The 27,459-nt window shown below is 34.5% G+C and overlaps 1 protein-coding gene across 1 annotated transcript in view; it reads right to left on the reverse strand.

Moving 5' to 3' along the window:
• Nucleotides 1–27,459, reverse strand: part of GSTCD (glutathione S-transferase C-terminal domain containing) — a 134,176-nt gene that overhangs the window by 85,327 nt on the left and 21,390 nt on the right. Inside the window, exon 5 of the mRNA XM_029942438.1 lies at nucleotides 24,813–24,906. Coding sequence (XP_029798298.1) covers nucleotides 24,813–24,906 — 94 coding nt within the window. The remainder of the gene's footprint in view (nucleotides 1–24,812; nucleotides 24,907–27,459) is intronic.

Below are 27,459 nucleotides of genomic sequence, written 5' to 3' on the forward strand. Positions count from 1 at the left end.
GAGACTACTGAATGCTGAAAATGAACTGAGAGTTGAAGGGGAAGGGGGAGGGGGGAAAAGAGGTGGTGGTGATGGAGGAGGGCACTTGTGGGGAAGAGCACTGGGTGTTGTATGGAAATCAATTTGACAATAAACTATTATGGAAAAAAATAAAAAGACTCTTCTCTAAAAAAATACAAAAAAAATTTAAAGATAATTATTATAAAAATAAGTAAATAAATAAAGGACCTTTCAGAATGTTTTATTCTTGTCCACCCCTTAGGCTACATGACCTAAGGATGGACACAAGGCTTGTAGCTTTTTGTTTTGTTTTGTCTTTCATGTTAAACTGTTTTCTGGCTTCACTCATAGTCATCTTAAGCAAATTTGCTAGAACATGCAAGAATGTGAATAAGCTATTTACAAAATAGAAAATGCCTCTAGTTAATAAACATGTAAAAAGTATAAATAACATCCTAATAATCAGAATCAACAATTGAAATCCAGTGATATTTATCACCAACTAAATTAGGCAACAAGATTTTTTAATGACACTATTCCAAAGTAGACAAGTCACTAAAATTGGTTCTATCATATGTTGATGCTGATACATTGGAACAATCCTGTAGAAAAGCAAACTAGTAATCAATAGCAAGAGCCATAAATCTGTCATGCTTTCCGCACAGTAATCCATCTTCTGGGTATATAACTTTTAAAATAATAGTTTAAGCAATATGGAAGAAAGGGCATATGCATGAACATAGTCACTGCAGAGTAATTTATAATAGCAAAATATCAAATGTTCAACAAGAAAACAGTTCAATAAATCATGACACATCCATTCAATGAGAATGAGAGAAAGGCAGGTTTTCTAATATCCTAAAACTCAATCTATGAATCTATAGGCATGAATGATTTACAATAGTGAATTGTTATGTATCATGAATAAAATGAGATTAATCAAAGAAGAATAAACAGGTGATTATTAGCATCTGTGCCAATCATTTATTTATTTTGCCTGAGATCCAGTCCCTGTCTCTCTTGGCTCTTAAGGAATTATATTTCTGTTTCACCTGTTCTCTGGCTTCCAGCGATTTTAAACAATGAGTGGCATTTGCAGAAGGTGCAATGGTAGGCAGGAGAGAGAAATTGGAGTATTTCTCTTCTCCCTTCTCTGCTTTTGGTACGTGTCTCTCTAGCAGCATCTGAATCTCTGTGGCTTTAAGTCACTTATGCAATCCTTCTCTCCACGGTTCCAGCTTTGGCCAGGTGCCCCCAGCTCCTGGGCTCCAGTAACACAGCAGCTTCCTGTTGTTGCTGTTCTCTGGGAGGAGTCACCTCCCCTCTCGGCCTCTGGAGGTTTTCTCACCCGTGCAACTAACACCTCGTATTAAATTATCCTTGTATAAAATACTCAGAATGGTTTCTATTTTCTGAAAGGACCTTAAATAAAACAGTGAATCCAACTGATGTAAAAGGGATACAGACGACTGACAATGAGTATGTCAAGATTTGTTAAGTGGTTTATATTATGTTGCAATTTACGCCTGATCCTTATGAGACTCTGGCCTCCAAGGGAGCCAACACCAATAACGTGCCAATCTCCTGGATCTCTTACTTGAGCTGTTTCAAGATTTGGAAGAAACTAGGTTACCCTCTAAATGAAAGGTTACACTTTCTAGTGAATTTTCCTCTAGCCACTGAGTACTTGGGAGTTGTCAACAACTGCATAGCGAAACTCTGTTAAAAATGTAATATGTAATTACATGCTAAGTAAGTTATTAGAAATGTACACTCAACAACATGACACCTGAGAGAATACTGGTCATATGAGTTTTTACCTCTTGGGTTTTCAAATTGATGGTAGCAACCCATAAGTCAACTTAGTGAGTCATAACAATTGAGTGGATCATAAGCACCATTAAAAAAAAAATGGGAGAATATAAAGATGGAAAAGAACAGAAAGTATCAGAGTGCATCGCTTATAAGAGGGTGAGATGTATAACATAAGCTCTTATTTCAGTTACACACTATATGTGTATATGTGATTGCAGGTGCGCAGGAATTGCTCTATGATAGACAATGTATGTCTCTACATTAAGTTGAGTTAAAGAATTTTTGAGAGCTATCACAATTGTATGCCCCTTCCCCAAACCTAAAAGATATGAAGTGATTACAAAACACCTCACAATTTCGGTAAGTTAAAGAAAGATGCGTTAAAATTAAGGCAATATGATTAGTAGAAACTGGCACATCACCTGTGTGTTACTGATGCTAAAAGTTGTACTGGATTGTGTCCTCTCAAAATTCACATGCTGAAGGCTTAACCCCCAATGTGACTGTACGTAGAGGTAGGGCCTTAGGTAGTACTTAAGGTTAAGTAAGGTCATAAAGTGGGGCTCTAATCTGACACGACTGGTGTCTGTGGCAGAAGAAGAGGCGGCTCTGGATGTGTGAACACGGAGGAAAGGCCATGTGACAACACAGTGAAGAGGCTGTCCACACCAGGAAGGCGGGCCTCACCAGTAACCAATCGTGTTGGCACCTTGAACTTGAATTCCTAACATCTAGAAATGTGAGAATATAAATGTTATTAAAGCCACCCAGTCTGTGACATTTTGTTATGTCAGCTTAAGGAGACTAATAACACTAATTATAAACACATCTCTCTCTAACCCTGCTATCACCACTCACGAATGAATTATTACAGCTTAAAATAAGAATTGTCAACTGGAGAGATGTGCTGTAGTATAAATTAGCAGTTGTACAAGATTACATTTAGCACATCTGAGTTAGTATGTAACAGCAGCAGAAGTGTTTGAAAGATAGTAAAATACGTTGTTTTATTTTTTGAAACATCAATAGCTTATTTTTCTATAAAACTTGTTTCATTTTTTGTTGCCAATAAACACATACATAAGTACATACTTTATATAGAAATACAGTAAATACATTATTGGTTGATTGATATTATATGTATAATTAGAGGCACATTGTTACACTCAATATGAGTTCCTGACCTCGTTGTTTTTATTACAACCCACCCCTTTTAACATCTATCACTTCTAGAGAGAAAAGTTTTTTGAGTGATGAGATACTAAAGAATGTATCTGTGAAAGAAAGCAGCCAAATCCAAAGTAAAACTGTAAATATGTGAAGGCTTTTTCTTTTCTTTTCAGCCAATAATGATTCTAAGATGACTTTATCAGTGACCCCTGGGAATGACAGGATCACAACTAGCTCTGAGGAAAAATCAAATTATTACTATACAAATATTTTTAATTCAATACAAAAACCTTGAATGGTTTGTAATGTGGTCAAAAAACTAAGAAGAGTACAACTTTGATTTTAAATGTTAATGCAATATATATTTCTCAGGTACATCTCAAATGCGTCCTTCATATTTCTAATAATACCAATATGAACCAATACCAATAATACTGTTATGCTTATAATTGTGCCTTTGGTAAAGTACGATAAAACACATGATATAGGAGAACACTGAACATTGTATGTAGTCTCTTGCACATGCAGTCGAAGTACCTGGTTGACATGCTCTGGCTCCAGGGGCCATGCTGCATTTAAATCACAGTTGGGTTTTAAATCAGTTTGGATTTTGCTAGCTGTGGGGTCTTTTGCAAATAACCTAATTTCTCTGTACCTAAATTTCCTCATCTGTAGATTGGGGATATTACAGCATTGAGCTGTTATGTGGATTATATGAGATAATATTAAGACAATGTCTTACACATACTGAGTACTTTATATTTTTCAAAAGACATATAAAAATACTAACTGAGAAGGAAAATGTTCAACTCTTAAATTCTTTTTTTTGGTTTGTTTTAGAAAGAGAGAGTGTGGTGAGTGAGGGAGAAGGAAGCGGGTGGGGGAAGAGAGAGAGAGAGAGAGAGAGAGAGAGAGAGAGAATCTTAAGCTGGCTTGATACTCAGTGTGGAGCCCAAAGTGGGGTTTGATCCCACAACCCTGCGATCATGACCTGAACTGAAATCGAGTTGGATACCCAACCAACTGAGCCACCTAGGTGCCTCAACACCTCTTAAATTCTGAAGTATAATTATTCCCCCTTTCCTATTTCTTTTTTTCTGTTTCACTTCATCCTTACAAGAATGTCTTTTATGGTGACTAACAATAAAGGGCTTCATATAAAACAAATTTTTAGGAGGAATCTTAATATCCTCTGTACTCTTAAATTTTGATTTGCTTATGTACAATTTCCAAGTTGAGGAGCCTTCTACAATAAAAGAAGAAATCGTGACAGGTTTGATATTAAGATTTTGAAGTTCATCCATATGTTTGTCTTTTTCATTATATAAATAAGGGAATTGTCATGCTAGATATTCAGCAAATAGTTATTCTTAAAGTCACTTAACTTTAGAATATATATTGTTTAATGAAAGAGACTGTGTTTGCTGGGATGAATTAAGTCTATTCTTAACTGAAAACCGCTAAATTGACTAATTAATCTTTCAAAATGTAAAATTTCTTTTTACTTAGAGACATGCAGGAAAGAGTGAAATGGAAGCACTCCTCAACAGATTTTCCACTCAAAAAATAAAGATATTCAGAATTTTATCTGAAATAAAGGCATGAGTCAGTTTAAAACTGAGAATAAATTTTTAAAAGCTATGTGAGTCTGTAAGTAAAAAAAGCAGAAAGTTCATCAATGGAAACCAGTCACTGTAAATGGCAACCTGGAACTCTGAAATATCAATTTCACAGTGCACTAAGCATATCCTTCCAAACATGACCAAACTGATGTTTGGAAAAATATCAACACCTGCTACTACATTCCTTGAAGTAATAGGTCAGACATATTACACAGGTCAGGGACAAATCTGCATCCAGTTGGTCCTAACTACTTGGGAATCATTTTCCATCTGTTTCAGTGTTTATCACTATAAATCTGATGTGTTAATTGCCCTAAAAAAAGAGCTAACTCCACAAATAAACTGTAGTTTGGTGTGGTAAAAGTAAATGCTAAGAATATCTTTTAAAAGCAGGTAAGGGGAATCTAAGTCAGAGTTTTAACACATTTACCTAGGATTTCAGGTTGACAGCCGAAATACATAACCTACTGCTATGAGCTGCCACTCATATGCCCCTTTCAGTCTGGCGCCCACCATAGTGCCGACAGTATCCATCTAAATCATTTATTAGGCGATAAAAATTATTCAGGGGAGGACTATTTTCCATATGAGAATTTCCTCTGGGAAAATACCTGAAATCTGGCCTCAGGGACTGAAGGCAAAAACATTTCCAATCTGACAATAAAGCCAAAGAACGTATTTCTGTCTTACTCAGAACCTCTGGGGAATTTTCTCCCTCAGGGAGAATGCAGCTAGGGGCAGCCCAGTACTACCCAGGTCCTCCCTGACATGAGTAAATGAGGTCTGTCAGTAATGTGCAAATAAAAAACAATTCCAGAAATAGAATTTTCAAATTGAAGCAGATTTAACTGAGGGTGATAAAGCACGCAGACACAATAGATGACTTAGATTTAAGGATTGCTAATGAACCCTTGACAAAAGTAACAGGCAGAATTTTCTCCATGTGCTTTTGGTCAAGTTATTTGCATGGTATTTGCCCACATTGCTATACTCCAGAAGCAAATGTCAAAATAAGTCAGCTAGTAGCAAAGTCCACTAAAATACCAGGTTTTTATTATATTCTGAACAAACTGGTCATCAAAACGAGGTCCATAAAAATGGTTGTAGCTTTTGATGAAAGCTAACAAGCAGAGTCAAATAAAAGTCTGCAGAAACAAGAATCAGACAAACACTGCTTTATATTCAATAAATAGAGTAAATTTACTATAGCCTTCTCTCAAAGAAAGATGATCTTCTCTGCTATCTTAATAGAGAAGCACTGACTGGTTTCTGGTACTCATATTCTAGAGTGGCACTTAGGGTCAGAAAATTAATAGATGACATCAGTACCAATGCCTCTGTTCTCTCTAGGAAGTTTGTTTTTTAGGAAGGAACATGCACAGTATAAAGGTATATATAAAATAGTTGTTATCTGTCCTTATTAAGAGTTATGAAACAATGGAAAGTGTTTTTGACATCAAAAGAAATCAATATCCTTAACTTGCCTCCACCACATGTGTGCACACACACATACACAACTCTACAAAACTTGGTTTTTATTACAGAAGAGAAAAAAAGTATAGATTATGATATTAAAAGTTCTCAATGAGCTGATCCCACCTTACCAATTAAATTATTGCCGGCATTACTTCCTAAAACTAGTTTTCTGACATTCCCTTGAAATTCCCTTTCCACATCTATTCTCTCTACTCTTACTAATGCTGTTCTCTCTCCCTAAAATCCTTTATATTCTTCTTTCTTTTAATCTAAAGTTCATTCTGGTTCAAGGCCAAATTCAAGATCTGCTTGACCTGCTTGAAATCTTTTCCAACCAAAAATCAATATCCTTCCTTTCTGGCCTTTGACAATACCTACTGCTTCAGTCTTTCCAATTTAGTAATCCCTTAACAACCACAGAAGTTATGTTCTTAAAATGTAATATAGTTGGCAAAACCTAGCTGGTAAGATCAAAGTCTCATAGAAAATAAGGGATTAAGAAAAAAAATAATACTTTTAAATTTGTTTTCCTTAAAAAGAAAGTTCTAGAAGGCATTTATTACTGAAAATATAGATTTATTGAGTTATCTTTTCCTATGGGCTTCCAATAGGAAATCCTGCTGCTAAAGGAGATTCTCCACATTTAATATTAGAAGGCAGCTCTCACTGACTTAAAATTCATTGTATCTTTATCCCTGAATTCTCCTTTGTTTCATTTCTTTCTTCCTTCTTTTCCTTTTTCTTCCTTTCCTTTTCTTTCCTCTTCTTTTCTTTCTTACTTTCTCTTCTTTTTTTCAAATCTTAGCAAAATGCTTGCACTATTAATAACTAAATTACTAGGTTGTGTAACAGTTTTCTGGACCAGTCTTCTTCCTACTGTGAAGGCAGAGAACACACAGGTTTCTTACTTCAGCACTGCTTCACAGGCCCAACTGAGATAGCCTACTGAGGAGGATGTGCAAAAACTATCATGCTCTGCTCTTTGGGGACACAAATGTAAGACTGAGTTACCTTAAAACACTGGTTTTGATGAATTAGTGTATTTCATTTCACTAACCACCCCATCAAAAAACATGAGTCACATTCTAATAATGAAAAAAAATTCTGTTTTCTGTTTAGAGTTCGTATAAATGTTTGCAGACATTGTTGCTTTCAGTAACATTTTTTTTATGTTTATTTATTTTAAGAGAGAAAGAGAGAGAGAGAACAAGTGAGGGAGGAGCAGAGAGAAGGAGAAACAGAATCTCGAGCAAGCCCTGCGCCATCAGCACAGAGCCCATTGCGGGGCTTAAACTCATCAACTGTGAGATCATGATCTGAGCCGAGATCAAGAGTCTGATGCTTAACTGACTATGCCACCCGGGCGTCTCTCTTTCAGTAACATTTTAAAAATCATATCTTAGAATTTTAATTTATCATTTTCTTCCACCGAGGACACTCATTGGTCACATTTCAGTAATATATTTTCAAATCCGGCTGCCTCTCATATGATTTCCTCCTTACAATTCATTACTTCATTCAAGTATTCATGACATCTCTGTCTTCTTTGTGCAGGTTGCTCAGGGCGGCATACAAGTTACAAACACAAATACCTGCTCCCAGCCCTCGAGGAGCTCAGCCTGCTCGAGGGAGATAGCAAGTGGCAGAGGATTCTCCCTTTTTACCGAGACTGAAAACAGCTCCTGTAGTTTAATCCCGCAGGAGTAAGAGACAACTGGACCAAGTGGCCTTTACTCTGTCCCCTTAAACTTTATCTTTCAAGTGGGGTTCACTTGAATTGCCAGCACCACCTTCATGTTGCCTTCTAGGGACATGCTATTCTCTCTCAATAAACAAAACTTAAAGTTACTTGGGCTCCCATTAGCACAATGGAGTCAGACTGGCATTAAAAAAGAAAAAAGACTCTGCTAAAGAGTTAAGGTAGAGCATATAGGAAATTAAAACAAAAAACAAAAAATCTCAGCTTAAAAAATTCTCAGTTCTGATCTCACATTACTAGGTGACTTCTAGAGCTTACAGGCTCTATGCTGTTGTTTAGCCTGAGATTGTCACACTCTTTAAGAACCTACTGAAACTGCCCATTTCCACTAGTTTTCTGTACACAAAATGGAACTAAAACACAGAACCTGTGGCATTTCTTAGCTTTAAGAAAAACACGTTGCTAATTAAAATGATAAAGGCAACAATATCCTGAGAAAAATATCTTTAGCAAATAAACATAAGATTAATGTATTTATTATATTAAAGAACTCATTCAGATCGACAAGAAATAGGTATTTAGTGAAATAAATACAAATATCCAACCTTGTTATGATAAAATAACACAAAGTGAAACTAGTTGCCTCTATTAGCCTGTAAAACTTACCAAAAAAAAAAAATTGTGACAAACTAATACCTGTGAAGGTCAGAGTGAAGCAGGGACTCCTGAACATTGCTGATGGCAACATAAATTAGCTAAGGCCCTTTTAGAAATCAATTAACAATACATATGATTAAGTAATCAAAATGTTCACATACCTTCATTCTGTCAACTCATTTCTGGGAAATGATTCGAAAACTAGGAAAAGCTATGTGCAGGGTGTTTTTCATTGTAGTGTTAATTTTAGTGTGATAGTGGTGAGCAACTTTATACTTAATAGCAGATAATTAAGCAAAATATATTCAATGTAGTTAGTGAAATATTATGGAATCATTAAAAATTAGCAGTTCTACTAGCAGATGGTTGTATTATGCTTCAAATTTTCTAAATTAATTTTCTAAAGGCAAACACTATAACTTTATGAGATAGCTGAATTCTTTAACATATTTTGACAATAAATGACAAATGCTGTAACAGTGCCTGGTAAAAAGAGGAAAGTATAAACACAAAGGTTTAAAGATTCAGTAAAAGTATTTATAAAGCTAGAATATTCTTTCACTAATTATAGTTGATTGTTTTCTAATAAAGAGAAACTTACATTTCTATTGAAATAGTCTTTTTTTTTTTTTTTTTTGGTACTAGAACGTTTTATATTCAACAGGCATTCAAACCCAACAAGGGCAGGGAATGTATTTCTTTGTGAAGTAGGTTGGGTTACATGCAGTATTTGCAATAAAATATTATCATCACAGAGCAGCAGAAAACCTCAGCTGACACTGATCATTCCTACTCCTTGATATAGAGTTATAAAAGACCTTAGCAGCAAGCTACATAAATATAAAGGTTTGGGTTTAAGAGTTTGTTCATAACTGCTAACCACTCAAGCTTTATGAGAAAGGAGGAAGAGATCTAGAATGCAAGGAGACCATTTATATGAGAAATGGACAAAATTTGTTGTTCATGAGCAAGATTTTTGATTTCAGAGGGAGCATAGTGATCAAGTGCTTCCAAAATGTGAGCAGAGTTTCAAGAGATGCTCCACAATCTGCAATCCTTCCCTCTCGTGAAATACAAGTGTGTTCAGCAAGTGGGAAATTAATTGGTATGATATGACCAGATGGTGTTAACAGAATAGTGAAAAGAAGAAGGTAAGAAAACAGCTGAACATGTTAAAAGTAACCATATTTTAATAATGAAAGGTATAATTCATCTTGAGAATGGAAATTCTTAATACATTAAGAGTTTTACTACTTTTAATTTTAATCAAATAAGTTCCAAATTTTAAGCTGCTTAAGCAAAGACTCCAATAGTCAGAAGGTTACTATGATTCCTTTTTTTACTGTACCCCACATCTGTAGGACTTAAGAAAAATCACTACAAACAGCAATTTTATATAACATGTTTGGTCATTGAAAGTAATTTTCAGGAAATTATAGTCTGAACTGAAATAAGTTTTGTGAGATAAAATACCATTCCAAAACATTCCTAATGTGGGCAAACCCCAACCCTCAGTTAATAAATCCCCAATATTATTAATTTTGCTAAGATGACAATACAAACCGGTGTAACTTCCTACACAAGACCTGTACATATGCTGTAAGAGGTGAGTTTGGCATAATTACGAAGCCTAGTGAATGCAGATGTGGAGTTCTGGACTCTGTTGACTGATAATGTGTCACGATTGTGTGTAACATGAGGTATGTTGCTTAATCCCTCTAGGAGTCTCAAAGGTCCTCATTCTACATGATCTCTAGTGTGTCTCTTGTGAATTTTTGCAATTACTTTGCCTGATATCTTAGTTTGGCCCTTCAAATTCAACCAGCTCTCTGCCCTGGAGGTTGACTTGAATGAGCTACATCAACAGACTTCCTTGCCCTCTGGCATCCAGATGGGTTTGGTCAGTGAGAAAGAAGCCCCAGAAGATCAGACAGACAGAAGGTAATGGTAAAGGAGAACTAGGCTAGTTTTCCTCTGGCTGTCACCGCTCCAGTCACCTGAGGCTGCCTCTGTCTCTTGCCTGAAAGTTCCCGCCCCTCTCCAAGCAGCTGGCTGGAGGGGACTTTCTCTCCTCTGCTCCTTCTCTAGGCCTAGAGGTGGAAACAGCTCTGCAGCTACTGACCCTGGGTTTCTTTCCTTTCTTTTTATGGTTCAGGACACCCTGCCTACAACTTTGTAATCAATCCCTCTGCATATAAATTCTGCCAGTTTGAACGTGCCATCTTTTCCTACTGGGAATCTGACTCATACAATCACTTTTTAAGAAGCGTGATCAAGGGTGTAAACCAGAATCTAATACATAATGAAAAGTAGCTGTGTAAATTTGAATATTACTTTTAATGAGTTTTAAGGTCACTTGAAAGAAACTTATCAAAAGCATTGATTTTATAAACAAAGAAAATTATTTTAAAACATCTTTTTGGCTAGATCATAGTCCAAGTAATCCCACAATTACCTAACTGTATGGTAAACCATTTAGACTTGATGAAAGCAGATAGGCATGACTAGAAAGCAATTCTCTAAGTCATTTTCTTTAATACTGCTTTTGGCAGCTTGGTTTTCTTTTCTTTCCTTGTTTTGCTGAAAAAAATTAAGTGTGAATGTGTCCCCAAGGGAATGAGAATATTTAGTCAATAAAGTTGTTAAAAAAAAAAAAAGAGGACGACTTGGCTCTATCTAATCTTTCCTCCTCAAAAAGCCCCACAAATAGTTTTTCACACTTAGTTTGCTAAATGTGCACACTGTCACAAAAAACTCTCATTTTCTTACTGCAAGAGACAAGTCCATGTAAAACCAACATATAAAGTAATTTATTTTTAAGATAAGGAGTTGTCCTGCGAATTGGCTTTACCTAGTTCTGTAAAATATTTGCTATGTAATCATATGCAAAAATTCCTAGGTACAATTTGCACTTACAGCCAACTTTCTAAGGTAATCACTAGTTTAAACACAAAAACTAATAATATTCTGCAAATAAGTATATAAAATTCACATCTAGAAATACTATGTTACTAATACTGCCACTCTATGCCAGTTTTCTATTTATGACTATACTTTTGTTCTATGGTTAAGGATAATGTTTTTTTAATTCTTCTGATGATTCAATCTTGAACAATTAAATTATTGCAGAGCCTGTGAGTTATTGTGACTGCAAAGCTATTAGGGATATCTCCTTGCTTCAAGTATCTCTCCAATGTGAATTAGGCCTAATTAAACAAAAATAATGAATGGATTTTGGTGCTAAGAGGAGCTGGTTCAAAGTGCAAAAAAAAAAAAAAAAGTTCATTGTGTTCTTGAGCTGATTTCAATCATAAATGTCTGGGACCAGCACAGAGAATGCCATTTTAGGCTGAAATGAATAATACGAATTAGTTTCCATCAGCAGAAAAATAAAGATCCACATCATTAGTTTTCCTTCTGTCTCCTAAATGTGATTATAAACATTTATCCTGTTCAAAACATAATTCTTGAAAGTTAAGCAATCAAGAGATTTTAAGCTTAAAAACTAAGTTACTTAGTGTGAAATTTTCAAATGAAATCTGGAAAGGCAAACTGGGAGCTAAACTATACGAGAAAATACCTTTTTGTTAATGTATGTAATAGTATTAATAGGGTGCTGTTTGCATTAATTATAAACAGAAGTTATCATTGCTTTCAGAGTAGTTACATATAGTTTACATATGACTGCAAAAAACACTGCAAGTGTTCGAGGTTGCTTATTTGTCTTCGTTAGAAATGATGTTCAACACTGAAACAAAATACTGTGGGTATGTTTGTTCTACTGCAAAGATTCTTCCCTATTCTTCATTGCTTCTGGATGACATGAATAGTAAGTTTTGCTCCACTTTAAATGCGTGCTCAGTGAAAATTTGTCCATCAATAATTAATGCAACATTCCTAGAAGTTTCATCCAAATGTGCCTTTTTTTTTTAAATATCAGAGCCTGTCATTACAGTACTTATTATTGGTGACCACTGGAAAAACTCTTAAAGGAAATCTTGGAAGAAATTCTTAGGAAAAGTTTTATCGTGAAGTGAGTACAAATCTCCAGTTCTGAGAGAACTTGGGAGCTGCTGGAAACATAGCAGGACTAGTCCAGTGCTCCAGAACTGTTTAACAGAAAAGTCTTCTTGCTCCAACTATATTTCAACACAAACTGAAGAGATTAGAACTCTTGCCTAGGGCTGGTTTTCAGAAATAAGCATTTCATTATTCACATAAGTCCTATCTTAAACTTTTGAAGGAACTCAAACTCTGAAACATACTAATTTTTAACAATATTCCCTCAAGTAGATAATTTGAGGTTTCTTATTAGTGAATCTATAATATGCCAAAAACCAACCATGATAACTTTCAAACTTGCCATTATAAATGTCTTAGTGGAGGAGTGCCTGGGTAGCTCAGTCAGTTAAGCACCCTACTCTTGTTTTGGTTCAGGTCATGATCTCACGTTTTATGAGTTTGAGCCCCGCATCAGGCTCCACGCTGACAGTGAGGAGCTTGCTTGGGATTCTCTCTCTCCCTCTCTCTCTGCCTTTCCCCCACTTGCTTTCTCTCTCTCAAAATGAATAAATAAATGTAAACAAATTAAGAAATAAGTAAATGACTTAGTGGAGTTAGGAATGGACACAAATCTCAATTGTCCAATAAATTCTCAATTTGTTCATTTCTATATAGGCAAGAAAGTTTCTAAGTAATTTTTACACTCTACATATGATCTAATCAAATTAAATCAGATAAATTTGTTTAAGCACACAGATGCCACATGTCAAATATTTTTATTTTAAAAAGCAATACTCTCAGAAGATTCTATGTAATCCACCCTAGATAAACTGGGCATTAAAACCTTTCTTGGTAAGGGATACAGAAGTGCTGACACATAGGGGCACATGTACCCCAATGTTCATAGCAGCACTGTCAACAATAGCCAAATCATGGAAAGAGCCTAAATGTCCCTCAACTGATGAATGGATCAAGAAGATGTGTATTATCTATACAACAGAATACTACATGGCAATGAGGAAGAATGAAATCTGGCCATTTGTAGCAAAATGGATGGAACTTGAGGGTGTTATGCTAAGGGAAATAAGTCAGGCAGAGAAAGACAGATGCCATATGTTTTCACTCCTATGTGTAACAGGAGAAACTGAACAGAGGACCACGGGGCAGGGAAAGGGGGAAAATAGCTGGGGAGCGGGAGGGAGATAAACCATGAGAGACTCTTGAATACTGAAAACAAACTGAGGATGATGGGGGAGGGGGAGCGGGAGAGAGGGGTGATGGGCATGAAGGAGGGCACTTGTCGGGATAAGCACTGGGTGTTCTATGGAAAACAATTTGACTATAAACTATAAAAGAAAAAAATTAATTAATTTAATAAAAACCTTTCTTGGTAATCATTCATCATACGCTCTTCTTGCAAAGTACTTAAAAATATGGTATATAAATAGGGTTCTTGAAGTCTAACCCTAGAGAACAGAACAAAGCATAACATCATACTGGGAAGAATTATAGCAAATCTAACTCCAAAAGAAAAAACACTTTTAACTTTTTTCCTTAATCACATGCCATGGTTAAGTACACCTAACAACAAAAAAAAGGTATTGTATTTTCCTAAGAAGACAGTCTGGTTTCGTGGCTAAAAATAGAAAAAGAAAAGAAGATATAAAAAACCCAGTGAGCTCGATGCTATGTGGATTTAAGGTACCAAAGCTATGAGCACATTTTATCACTGTTACCCTGGCTAAAGAATCGTTGCCTCAGTGGTAGATACAGGGCCTGTACCTATTATGGCTGAGGACGCTGAAGTAATAAAACTTGAATTTAATCTTGCTACTCCTTTTCAGGCCTTATTTACACAAAGTGGTTCCAGACGATTTAGTTAGTAGTACAATGTTATACAACTGTGTCATTTGCAAATGTGACTGAGCTGATTTAAAGTTCAAAATAAACTTATTCACTCAACCATTTTGACAGTCAAAACAAAACTCAGTCCCATTTTTCAGTACTTTGAAATGCAAATGTATAATTGAAATTGGACACTACTAAGCTTTCTCTGAAAGTATGAAAGAACTTTCTCTACTTCTCATGAAGGTAATATCCGTATCACTACAACATATATGACACAAAGACATCCTCAAGGAGCCTTGAAGTTTTCTGGTGGCAGGGCAGGGGGCCAGTGCAAACTCAGCCAGGATTCATACTTCAGCTACTCCTAGACCATACTAATCAGTATCTTGAAGCAATATTGATATAAAGAAACTCAAATTATGCTATGACAATTTGGCTTTCTCCATTTTTCTGGGAGTTAGAGAATAGCAACCTGTGAAATGGGACTGTCAGAGTTAAAGTCAATGTTTATATGTGTATATTAGCATTGAACTGCTGTCCTTTCTAAAGGAAATACATTAAGATGTCTTTGTAGCTCGAGCCTTTTATCAAACTATCATCTGACTTATAAATGATCTCCAGAAGTTTTCTGATAAATATTTTTGAAAAAGATGAGCTGAGAAATATTTCAATAGCCTTTATTTCTTGATCTTTTCCAATATTTTTACTTAAATTACATGTTTAACTTTATGATTTTAAAATAATTACAGATTCACAGAAAGTTGCAAAGATAGCATGTAGTCTGATGAACATTTCACTTAGCTTCCCCAATGGTGACATCTGATATAATTATAGCATGATATTAAACCTAGGACACTGTTGGGGCACCTGGGTGGCTCAGTCTGTTAAGTGTCTGACTTTGGCTAAGGTCATGATCTCACGGTTTGTGGGTTTGAGCCCCGCATTGGGCTCTGTGCTGAATGCTTGCTCAGAGCCTGGAGCCTCTGCATCTGTTCTGTATTTTCAGGTTCTGTATCTCCTTCTCTCTCTGCCCCTCTCCACTCATGCTCTGTCTCTATCTCTCAAAAATAAATAAATGTAAAAAAAAATTAAAAAATAAACTAGGACGTTGTTACTATTACAATACTGTTAACTACAGACTTGCTCAGCTTTTACAGGCATTCATTTGTGAGTGTATGTACGGTTTTATGTGATGCGATCCAATATATAGATTGATACAACCACCTTGTCACAAGGGAACTCCCTTTACTAGTAGCACTGTGCTGTGCCAATCTCTGTTCCCTACTAACCATTAATCTGCTCTTCATCTCCCTGGTTTTATCATTTTGATAATGTTAAATAAACTCAATCACATAGTATAGGTAACTTTTTCAGACAGGCCTTTTTCATTAATTAATGAATTCTTGAGATTCATCCAGGTTGTTACAAGTATCAATAGTCCATTCCTTTCTATTGCTAAATGATCTTCTATGCATGGACTCATCAGAATTTGTTTAATCACTCACCCACTGAAGAATACTTGGATTGTTTGCAGTTTGGGGCTATTAAGAATACAGTTGCTTTGAATATTCATATGCAGGTTTTTGCATGAATATAAGTTTTCATTTCTTTGGGAAAAATGCCCAACAGTGTAATTGCTGAGCTTTGTGGTAACTATATGTATAGTTTTGTAGAAAAAAAAAAGCCACATGATTTTCCAGAGGGACTGTACCATTTTATATTCATAGCCGGCAGTGCATGAATGATTCAGTTTCTCCACACCCTCCTCAACATTTATGCTGTTACTTTTTTTTTTTTAGCCATTCTGGTAGGTATATAGTGATAGCTCATATGCATTTGTGCCAACTATATAGGTCCTTTTTGGTCAAATGTCTTTTCATCTCTTTTGCCCATTTTCTAATTTTCTAAAAAAAAGAAATTTTTGTTTTTTACTGTCAAGTTTTGAGAGTTCTTTATGCATTCCATATCTAAATTCTGTCAGATTTGTTTATTTTTATAGTTTGCAAATATTTTCTTCTAGTCTTAAGCTTGTTTTATTATGCTTTTAACAGAGTTTTTGGCAGAGCAAACATTTTTAATTTTAATGAAGTACAATTTATCAAAAAAAATTTATGGATCATGCTTTTGGTGCCATATGTAAGAGTTCTTTTTCTTTCTTTTTTTCTTTTTGTATAGAGAGAAAGTGTGCAAGCACGGGAGAGTGGCAGAGGGAGAGAGAGAGAGAATCTTAAGCAGATTCCATGCTCAGCACAGGGTATGATGTGGGGCTCGAACCCATGGCTTTGGGATCATGACCTGAGCCTAAATCAAGAGTCAGACACTCAACTCACTGAGCCACCCAGGTGCCCCCAGACTAACAATTTTATATAAAGAATTATCTAATGCTATAATAATTGGAAGAATTTGCCTAGTAAAATTTTACCTACCTCTCTCCTACTTCAATGATTTCTGCTGATACTCTAGCTGAATTCTCTAACTTTATGCGAGAAAAGGAGAAGAATTTAACACATGGTTGGCTCTAAATCATTCGTTTACATACTATATAACCTATAATACATATGTGATTTCTCTCTCGAGCTCTACACCTGTATATTAGTGTTTGGCATTCAATCGAAAGAGTACTACTAGGCAAATAGCAAACTTGTTCTTTGCAATCTTGCTGCATTTTACATTATTTAATATAAATTCTATCTATATTTATATATACTATCTTCTAGGGGCTTTTAGTTTCAGATTAAATTGCAGTTTAAATAAAAGTTGTATTACTTTTGGTAAAGCACCAAAATGCTTGTTGAGAACTTTACCCTTGAAAGAAGAGAAAATAGTTATAAATGTGTAGGGTTCTGAGTCAAATATGGTCAGGTTTTGGATTTCACAGCTAAGTATAACAGAAAAATGAAAAACATTTATGTTAGGAATATTTTTCCCCAGAAAATAGAAAAAAAAAAACCCAAACTTTTGATCTCATTCTCTTATGTGCTTTTAGTATGTTAAATGCTAAAAGTTCAAAATGTAATAGCCTTAATCTAAAGCTATTCAATATAAACAAAAAATGTTGGGAGGAATATATTCTTACATTGTAAAAGTAAGAAAACAAATATGCTAATTTTATCTAGTGTAGTGAAGTGGAAAATATATAAATCTAAGATTAATATTTTGGGAAAACATTTCTTAAGAGAACAGCTATTTCTACATAAATAATAAGATACATCTACATTCACTTAAATTTGTTAGTATAATTTTAGTATACCTGGCCTGAAGTAGAACTTTTTATAGCTACCAAATGGTTCAGAGTTTTGCCCCAGCTCTTACTTTTGATGTAATAATGCATGCTAAAAAGCAGAAAATTAACTTTGTAGTTTGTAAAGAAAAACTTAGAAAGCTTTGATCTTGTTGTTCATCTTATTTTGGTGGCAAAAGTTGAAATCAAAGCAGCTAATGCATGTACTATTTCAGTTATCTATGGTAATTACTTCACAGCGTGGGCCCCAAAGCAGCAGAAGCAGCATCAGTTGGATACTTCTTAAAATGCAAATTCTAGGGCCCCATCTGAGACCTACGTGAGAATCTTAGGGTTAGCGCCCAGCAGTATGTTTAATATGCCTTCTAAATGGTTTTGATGGATGCCCTAGTTTGAAAGGCAATGGCTTAGGACAATGAGTCTTCTACATGCCTTGCCCAGAGGCCCCAAAATAAGCTTTTATGTTTTAGATTCCCCCAAGGAGGGCACTACTTATACTATAGCCTGAGGGTGAGACAATTCTTTGATATAGTGAACTTTAAGCAACCCTGACCATCTGGTAAAACAATAGTAAGTCATTCTATTTTCCAGGTCCCCTGGGGTTGGTAAGAACCTTGTTAAGAATCACTGATGGGGCAAAGGCTATTTAGTCCTTTCTCTCTCCACCTTGGATCCAACTCTCCAAAGACCTTGACCATTCTTCCCTTGCTTACCCAAATCACTTCTGCTAGAAGAATAAAGGAAAGGTGATCATGTTGGTTTGTAGAAGCTTACAACAAAAGGGTGGGGGTGATAGCACAGACCTCACTGAGGCCAAGTTTTACCACTTATATTACACATCATTATCTCACTTTATATTTTTCCCAATGTCATTGATCAATTCATTCTTTTTATCCCCAAATATTCTATAGAAAGTGATGGAAAAACTAGCATAAAATTTAAAATCTTAGTCATCTATATTTATATATAAATATGTACTTATATTTATATTATATATAATATTATAAATACTATATATAATCATATGATATTGCTATTATTAATAATTAGTTGTTATATTATGTATTATTAAATAATTAAATCATATAATATGTAATATCATACAATATGATTATATAAAATATATAATAAATATATATGTAAATATTATATATTTCTATATCAATACTACATATTACATATGTTATCATGTATTGTACTATATATATAGTACATTTTATATATAGTATATAAAATACAAGATATTCTATATAATTCTAATAAATGTGTATATATAGTATATATAAAATACATAATACATAAATATATAAAACATAATTGTAATATATATTGTATATAAATGTTAATAAAAAGAACTATCCATTAGGATTGAAAAAGTATATATTCCCTTAAAACCATAAATTCAATCAGTGATTTATATAAAAGGAGCAAGAATATACCAGGTTGTGATTCTTGTTCTAAGAATTCATACATGTCTATCCCAAGCAAATAAAGTCTACAGGGTTTAAAGCCCTTCAGAAAGACAAGAACTTACTATATCCTTTCAGTAAAACTCTGCCATTAATTTTTTTTCTTTTATCTCTAATTGATAAGTATACACTCCAAAGTGGGTGGTACTGGTGGGAGGTAATCAGTGGTAATGTTTAAGGTTTTTAAGCATTACCACCTTATCAGTCTCCATATCAGTCTCCATATCAGTCTTAGGCAGCTCAAAAGTGAAAAAAACAAGGTCTTGGACATACCTAATTGGTTCATATTTCTAAGATAGTGGAATTTTGAATATGTGAATGAAATAGATTATAATTAGAACAACACCTAAGCAACTATCTTCTTTTTGCCTTTATTTTCTATGAGGTCATACATCTGAGTCTCCAACCTAACTATATGATTGATATGGTTATTCTAAGCTAGGAGCAACTCCTAACATAAGAACTACTCACCTAAAGACTACTGGAGAATAGAGACAGCTTTAGGGAAATATTGCATAGAGTAGCCTATTCTAAGTCTTATCATTCTCTCTTTCATCCTCAGAGAACAAAAATTCTCTGTGTCTCTGTACTTAACAAAAGGAGTCCTCGGGCTCACAAGTATTCATCGTAGTTCATTAGAGTAGGAAATTAGTTATTTGTGGTTTAAAGTAATAGAGGATATGCAACTGCCTGGATCTTCTCAGTGCAGTAGGATACTGTTGGCCGAAGATTTTCTATCAGGACATATGATTGATACTAACTGAAACCTTTCCTTTGTCACTTTTGTATACTTCATCATGTATAGAACCACCTACACAACTATCTGTATAAGAAGTTTGACCATATATACTCAAAAATAAAAATAACTTAAACAAACTAGAATTCAACTTAGTAGGTATCTTTCACAACAACATGGATATAATAATTCTTAAATGACTGTTCAGCTATTGCAGGACTGAACAAATGAGCAAATATATAGATGATATTAGGAGCTATAATTTTTACTGTTGACACAAGTAGATACAGACACTGAATTAGGAAAAACTAGGAAGAATTTTGTGGAGTTGGATTGGAATTAGAGATATCAGTAAAATCTCCCCATTTTGAATATAGATAGATAACAGATAGAGATACATAGATAGAGCAGTAGATAGTGATAAATGTGATTACATGTGTGTGTGTATCTGGAGATCTATTTCTTTATAGATCCATTTGTATGTACACCTCTCTGCTGAGAGCTCAAGATGTTAGATAGTCTCAAACATCTCCCCACAAACAACTTATTAATTCAATAGAGCAAAATGGTAACATGACAGTAGAGATACCTGGCAGATACCACCTTAACCGAATGATTAAAAGTAACATCTCTGGGCCCAAACTGATGTAATGTGCTTTCTGCTATGATCCACTTCATTCCTGTCGTGTTCCTGCCAAGATGCAGAACTTGAATCTACTCATGAGGAAACTAGATAAATCAAAATTTGAGAAATGTTCTACAAAAAACTGGCCTGAACTCTTCAGAACAGTCCATGTTGAAAGACAAAAGCTAAGAAATAATTTCATATTAAAGGAGACTAAACTGATGGGGTGCCATGATCCTTAAAGTGACATATCAACTAAATATACTACAATCAACTGGACTATAGATTAGATAATAGCATGCACCGAATTACACAGCCTGTTTCAATAATTGTGCTACAGCTATGAGAAAAGGACAAAGAAAATGTTTTTGTTCTGAAAGCAAATAGTTAAGTTTTCAGAAGTAAAGTAGCATAATGTCTACAACTTATTTCCAAACAGCCCCTAAAATAGAATGATAATAGTAGTAGTAGTAGTAATAATGACAACAGTAATAATGATGATGTAAATTAAATCTTCAGTTCTCTTTTCTTCAAACTAAATAATCTCAATTATTTTAGCCCTTTAAATCTATATGAGACAAAAGGATTCAAAGTTGCTTGTTTTAAGCAGAAATTTGAGAAGTTAACAAAAAAGAATCTGTAGTCTCAAATTGACTGAATTTAATAAAAAATTATTGAGTAGTCATCCTATATTTAAAGAGCTCACAGTCTATTAGAGAAGGAAAACATGCATATAAATAGAGTGTAAGAGAAGCATACTATATGTACCAAAAATGAAGTATAAGAAAGTACTAAGGAATGTTGAGAAGGAGTAACTAATTCTGCCTAATAATTGTACTAAGTGCTTTATATATTCATTCATTGAATGTACCAACAATCTTATTAAGCTAAATACTATTTTATCCCCATTCTGCAGATGAGGCAATTGAGGCATAGAGAAGTTGAAAATCTGGCCATAGATTATCTAGCTAGTGAGAAGTTCAGGTATGAAAGACAGGCTGACTCTATAGCCCATGCAAAAGGTTTACCGGAGGAAGCAGCATTTGAGTTGATCCTTAAAAGGTAGTATAATTTCAATAGGATGGGAAATGGGAAGAAGAATATTTAAGGCTGAAAAAAAAATAAAAGTGAAGGCATGGAGATAATAGACATAGGCCATATAAGGGAAACTGAAAACTTCAGGAAATAGTATGTAAGATGTGGGGAGAGAAATGGGCAAGAACAGAGGTTGGGAGATTTAGACAGGCTTAAGAAACAAATAAGACTCCATCATGAGGATTACTACAGCTTTTGTTAGTAAAAAGAATGATTCTTATAATACGTACCATAATTTTTTTATTTTAATTTTTTTAACATTTATTTATTTTTGAGAGAGCATAAGCAGGGGAGGGTCAGAGAGAGAAGGAGACACAGAATCCGAAGCAGGCTTGAGGCTCTGAGCTGTCAGCACAGAGCCTGACACAGGGCTCAAATCCACAAACTGTGCAATCATGACTTGAGCCAAAGTTGCTTGCTCAACTGACTGAGACACACAGGCGCCCCTGCACCATAATCTTGACTTAACTCAACGTATTCCACATAAGGAGTCGGCCTTTGTGACATCTAAATGAACTTAGTACTAATAAAATCTTATTACAAACAATCTCTTCTAAAAATACCGGAACACAAATCATGAGAACACTTTCACAGTGACCTCCACACCCATACGTATAATAATTTCATTTTGCCACGATCCTATTACCGTGCAATACTGAAATGGCCACAACTGAAAAAAGAACATCTGCAATGCAACAGTTCTGTCTTACTTCAACACAGACCATATAAACCTTTTAAGAACCAGTGAATGAAATGTAAATAAATCATGTAGCTCCGCTATTATAGCTCCTTGTTTGTCATAATATTTATGAAAAGTAGGTGATCCAATTAAAGGGATATAATGAGTAATATATTCCAAGAACTCTGTTAGATATGCAGTTCTAACCAATAAAACAACCAGACCTGAATGTTTAATGCTAGGTCTCTGAGCTGGTAGCAGGTGTAATTGATTGCTCAATTAATAACTGAAAATAATATTTTGGCTTCATAGTAAATTAATTATGGGTAGAGCAAAGCATGTGGCACTTAGATATCTCTGTATTCATTCCTTAATAAATATAAATATTAGTGAAAATCTGATTTTCATTTCATTTTAACCTGTTCAAAATCTATACTGTAACCGGAGTACCCACAACAATTCAAGTTTGATAAAAACAAATATTTAAAATTTTTATAATATCAGAAATATTTAAAATTAAAACATTAACAAATTCATTAGTGACTATTTTTCATATATATAACAAAGACCAATAAATGAATTTAATTTCTATAAAACATCTTTGAGGCAGAGATCTTAACTGCCTGAAAAAGGCAGACAAACAATTTCAAAGAGAATCTGGAAATCAAAAGTTATATTTGACTTAGTCTAAAACTAAAGAATAAGTGGACAATTAAAGAAATAGAACATTGAGGTATAGAAAAGTTCTCTTACCTAAAAACACTTAAAATGGTATGTAAAACTCAACAATCATCCTTTGCCTGTCTAAATGGATTCCTGAGAGGAAAGGGAAATCCGTAAGGCCTTAACAAAGAGGAAAGGAACTAAATAGCAGTGTAATAATCTTGAGCAGACACCACAGCTGATGGAGAGGGTATTTGCTAATGGGGATCTAAGCTTTAATGGCAAGACAAAGAAGAGAGGGTGGTCCTGGATCCCTAACATTGTGGAAAGTTGGAACCAATATCACTACATGAAAGCAGAAATCTTGAAAAGCTACATTCACTATGAAAAGATGCATTTAAAAACATCCTATTTAACAGCAAAGGAAGATGATAAAAGGTAACTTGTCTGTTTAAACCTCAGCTCCAAATGAAAAGGTTAAAGGAATCTCATGCTTAAAAACTGTTAACTGGCCTTTCTAGTACCATGAGTTGCCTGACATCAGCAAATAGAAATTCTTCATGTGGTAAAACCATTTTTTAATATTAATTTATTTTTGAGAGAGACAGAGAGAGAGAGAGACAGAGTATGAGCAGGGCAGGGGCAGAGAGAGAGGGAGACACAGAATCCAAAGGAAGCTCTAGGCTCTGAGCGGTCAGCACAGAGCTGGACGTGGGGTTCGAACCCACGAACCGTGAGACTATAACCTGAGCCAAAGTCAGATGCTTAACCAACCAAGCCACCCAGATGCTCCCTTTCTGTGCATATTTACTCTTAACCCAGGCCGCAAAGATTCCCATAGATTTAAGTAGCCCAAAATGAATTCACAATATAAGATTATAAAACTATTAGGGAAATAAGACACCAGGAGTGAAGTCAACAGAAAACACAAATAGAATTAGATCTGAATGGACATCAAGTATTAGAAATAACAGATACAGAATATAAAATAACTATGCTTAAAAAATTATGAAAAGAGGAATTTAAAACATGAGCAAGAAAAAGGCTATTACTAAAAAAACTCAAATATAATACCTAGCACTGAAAAATAAAATTATTTAACTAAAACTCTAACTATAAAAAATATTTTTTCAAACAATACTTTAAACAATTAGAGGAAAATGATTATGGACTGGTTATTAAAGGACAAGGAATTCTTGTTAATTTTTATTAGGTATGATAAGAACATCTGGAATTTCCTTCAAAATGCTTCAGCAATGAAAGAGAAAGGAATAGATAAAGCAACTGTAGGAAAATGTTAGAAATGTTGAATCTGAGCAATGTATAAATGTGAAATGATGTGAAATTTTTATAATAAAAATAAAATGAAAACTTTACTCATGTGTAGAATTTAAGAAACAAAACATACAAGCAAAGTGAAGAAAATAAGAGAGAGAGAAACAAATGAAGAAACAGACTCTTGGGGTGCCTGAGTGGCTCAGTCAGTTAAGTGTCTGACTCTTGATTTGGGCTCAGGTCACAATCTCACAATTCATGAGTTCGAGCCCCACGGGCTCTGTGCAAAAGGAAAAGAGCTTGCTTGGGATCCTCTCTCTCTGCCCCTCCCCAGTTTGTGCACACAGACTCTCTCAAAATATATATATAAACATTAAAAAAGAAACAACAGACTCTTAATTATAGATAACTGATGTTACCAGAGGGGAGGTGGGTGGGTGGGACACATTGAACAGGTGATGGGGATTAAGGAGGGTGATTGTCCTGATGAGCCCAAGGTGATGAATGGAAGTGTTGAATTACTATATTGCAAACCTGAAACTAAAATAATACTGTATGTTAACTAATTGTAACTAAAACAAGTACTTAAAAAAAAGAATTAGAAAAAAAAAGAAAACTCAGTGGATAATATAATCAGAATATTAGATAAAGCCAAAAAGAAAATTAGAGAATTGGAAGATGGATCTGAAGAGACTATCTAGATTATACTAAAACTTAGAGGAGAGGGAAAAAAAACTCACCTTCCCTTGGGCTCACTGCTGCAGGGAGACTATTCCAATCAAGGGTCCAAGTAGGGCAAGGGTGGGGAGAAAACATCACTTCAATGCCTTTTTCCTAGAAATAGGAAATAGACTCTTTCCAAATTAATGAATTAATAAAATTCTGTTGTATTTTAGAAGGTAAAATTTATATTTTCTACATTGACAAGAAGAAACATAAATAATAACAGTCATTAGGTGTTCCTTAAAATATTTAGTTACATAAGAAATATGATATGTTGTATTTTTTGATAGCACACTTTTCCATATTTTATACTGAGATAACAAAACATGCTATTTTTTAATTATTACCTAAAACTACATAGAAGTAATAAGCTACCTAGAAATAAATCAGGTGTCAAAAAGAAAAGTTACCTGAGGATAAAGATTTTTATCAAAAACATTCCACACAGAGATAATTAAAAATTGATTCTGCATATCAAGAGATCTTGATATCTTGACATATATAAAAGTTGCTGCCACCTAGGAGTTATATTTACATGACAAAAAGCACCCACTTCAACATAATATCCCAAAACATCCTTCATACCAGTCTTTTACAAGTGCTTGTAATGCCTCTAAAAAAGGATTCCTCTGTTGTAACCAAATGGTTCCCAACATTTCCAAAACCGAGGACCACTTTTCAACATATAAAAAACTTCTCAGATTCCTTCCCTACGTTAAAAGTTGTGCATTTATTTATTTGATCTGCAGACAGTTACACAGCATACATATGGACTCCCAGACCCCTTGCAATCACATTCTGGGTATGTGGCTCACAGGATAGATATTCATGGTTCAGATATTTTAATCTTCAGAAATATTATATTCAAAAGAAAAATTTCTGAGAATCTATCACTAGTTTGAATCAATTAGCTCATGAGATTACTTTCCATTATGAAAACTAGTTGAATTCTGGTACTAAAGGAAATAGTATAAAGATTCTTTTTTAAAGTAGAGATATATCTAGAGGTTTAGAGAACTTACCTGCTTCCAGAAAAATAAACACATCTCTTTGACATCATCTACCTCTATTCTATATCCCTTATTCTAGCCTAGCCATACTGAACTTGCTATTCTTCATTTGATCAAATTTAATCTTACCTTAGAGTCTTTTCAAAAATAAGATACCATTTATACACCATTACATTTATAACATACAATTCAATGGTTTTTATAATATTCACAGTTGTGCTACAATCAATACTAATTTGAGAATTTTTTTCATCATCTCAAAAAGAAGTCCCATATCCATTAGTAGATACTTTCTACCCCCCCTCCCCATCCCCCATCAGCTCCCTCACCTAGGTAACTACTAATCTACCTTCCGTCTCTATAAATTTGTTCAGGGTCTGTTCAGTAGTTGGACCCTCTGCCTGGAACACGTCCTCCAAATCTTCAATTCATTCAGGTTATTTGCTCAATGTCTTACCTTGTCAGATAAGCCTTCCTAACCATTCCATCTACAAAGGACTCCAACTCACATAACCTCCCCTTTCTTACCTCACTTTTTTTTTATAGCACTCATTATTACCTAAGTGTTCACACATTTGTGTTTTTTTCTTATTTACCTCCCTCATCAGAATTTAAGGCCAATGAAGGCAGTCCAATTTGTTTTTCACATATCCCACATTCAAAACAATGACTAAACATATACACTTTTTAGACTGACAAATAAATTTAAACCTTTGGAGAATAAGGGAAATTTGGGGAGTAAGAGGATACCAAAAAAAATAAATAAATAAAGGGGAAAAGTGAGATATGAGTGTTCCTAAGAAATACTTCACTATTTTATACTTCCATTTGGTACCAATTTCATTTGTCCCCATGTAATTGGTACAAAATACTGTGACTAAACAAAAAAATCAGTTACTATATAAATAAAATTAATATATTCACATAATATATTGATACCATATTTACTATTTTTCAAAATGTACAATAATTCACTAGTAAGTAGCAAAAACAATGAAAAAAAAATGTCCTGCCTAAAAGTAACATTTAAGCTAATATATAGTATCAAATTAGAATTAAATAAAAATAAAAATTTTAACTTATTTTCAGGTTTGAACTTTCTTTTCAAAATTTTTTATTTTTATTTTAGAGAGAGAAAGCATACACAAGAGTAGGGGACAGGGGGAGAGGGAGAGAGGAAGAGAGGGAGAGAGAATCTTAAGCAAGTCCCATGCTCAGCAAGGAGTCTTATGCAGGGCTTGATCCCACGATCCTGGGATCATGACCTGAGCCAAAATCAAGAGTTAGATACTCAACCAACTGAGCCACCCAGTCATTTTTTTTAAATTGGTGATATAATGTCCCAGTCATTTTTATATAATCATAAGATTTGAAATCAGAATGAATCCTATACAGTATCTACTACATTCTCTCAATTTATAAGTGAGGAAATTAAGGTCCTTTGGTTAAAAAACACTGAAGGTCACGATGTTAGCTTAGTTACAAAGCTGGGACTAGAATTCAAGTTACCTGGTCCATAGTAGTCTTCCCATGACTGCTCCTAAGCCAGTGAGGGAGACTAGTTAAGATAACTATGTCAGCCCTGTTCCCAAGAAACATGGAACTCTCTAACAGTTGATTTGGGCTCAAGGATTCCCCTCTGGCTTGCCAAAAC

This window comes from Suricata suricatta, chromosome 1 (assembly GCF_006229205.1).
Source record: "Suricata suricatta isolate VVHF042 chromosome 1, meerkat_22Aug2017_6uvM2_HiC, whole genome shotgun sequence".
Lineage (NCBI taxonomy): Eukaryota > Metazoa > Chordata > Mammalia > Carnivora > Herpestidae > Suricata > Suricata suricatta.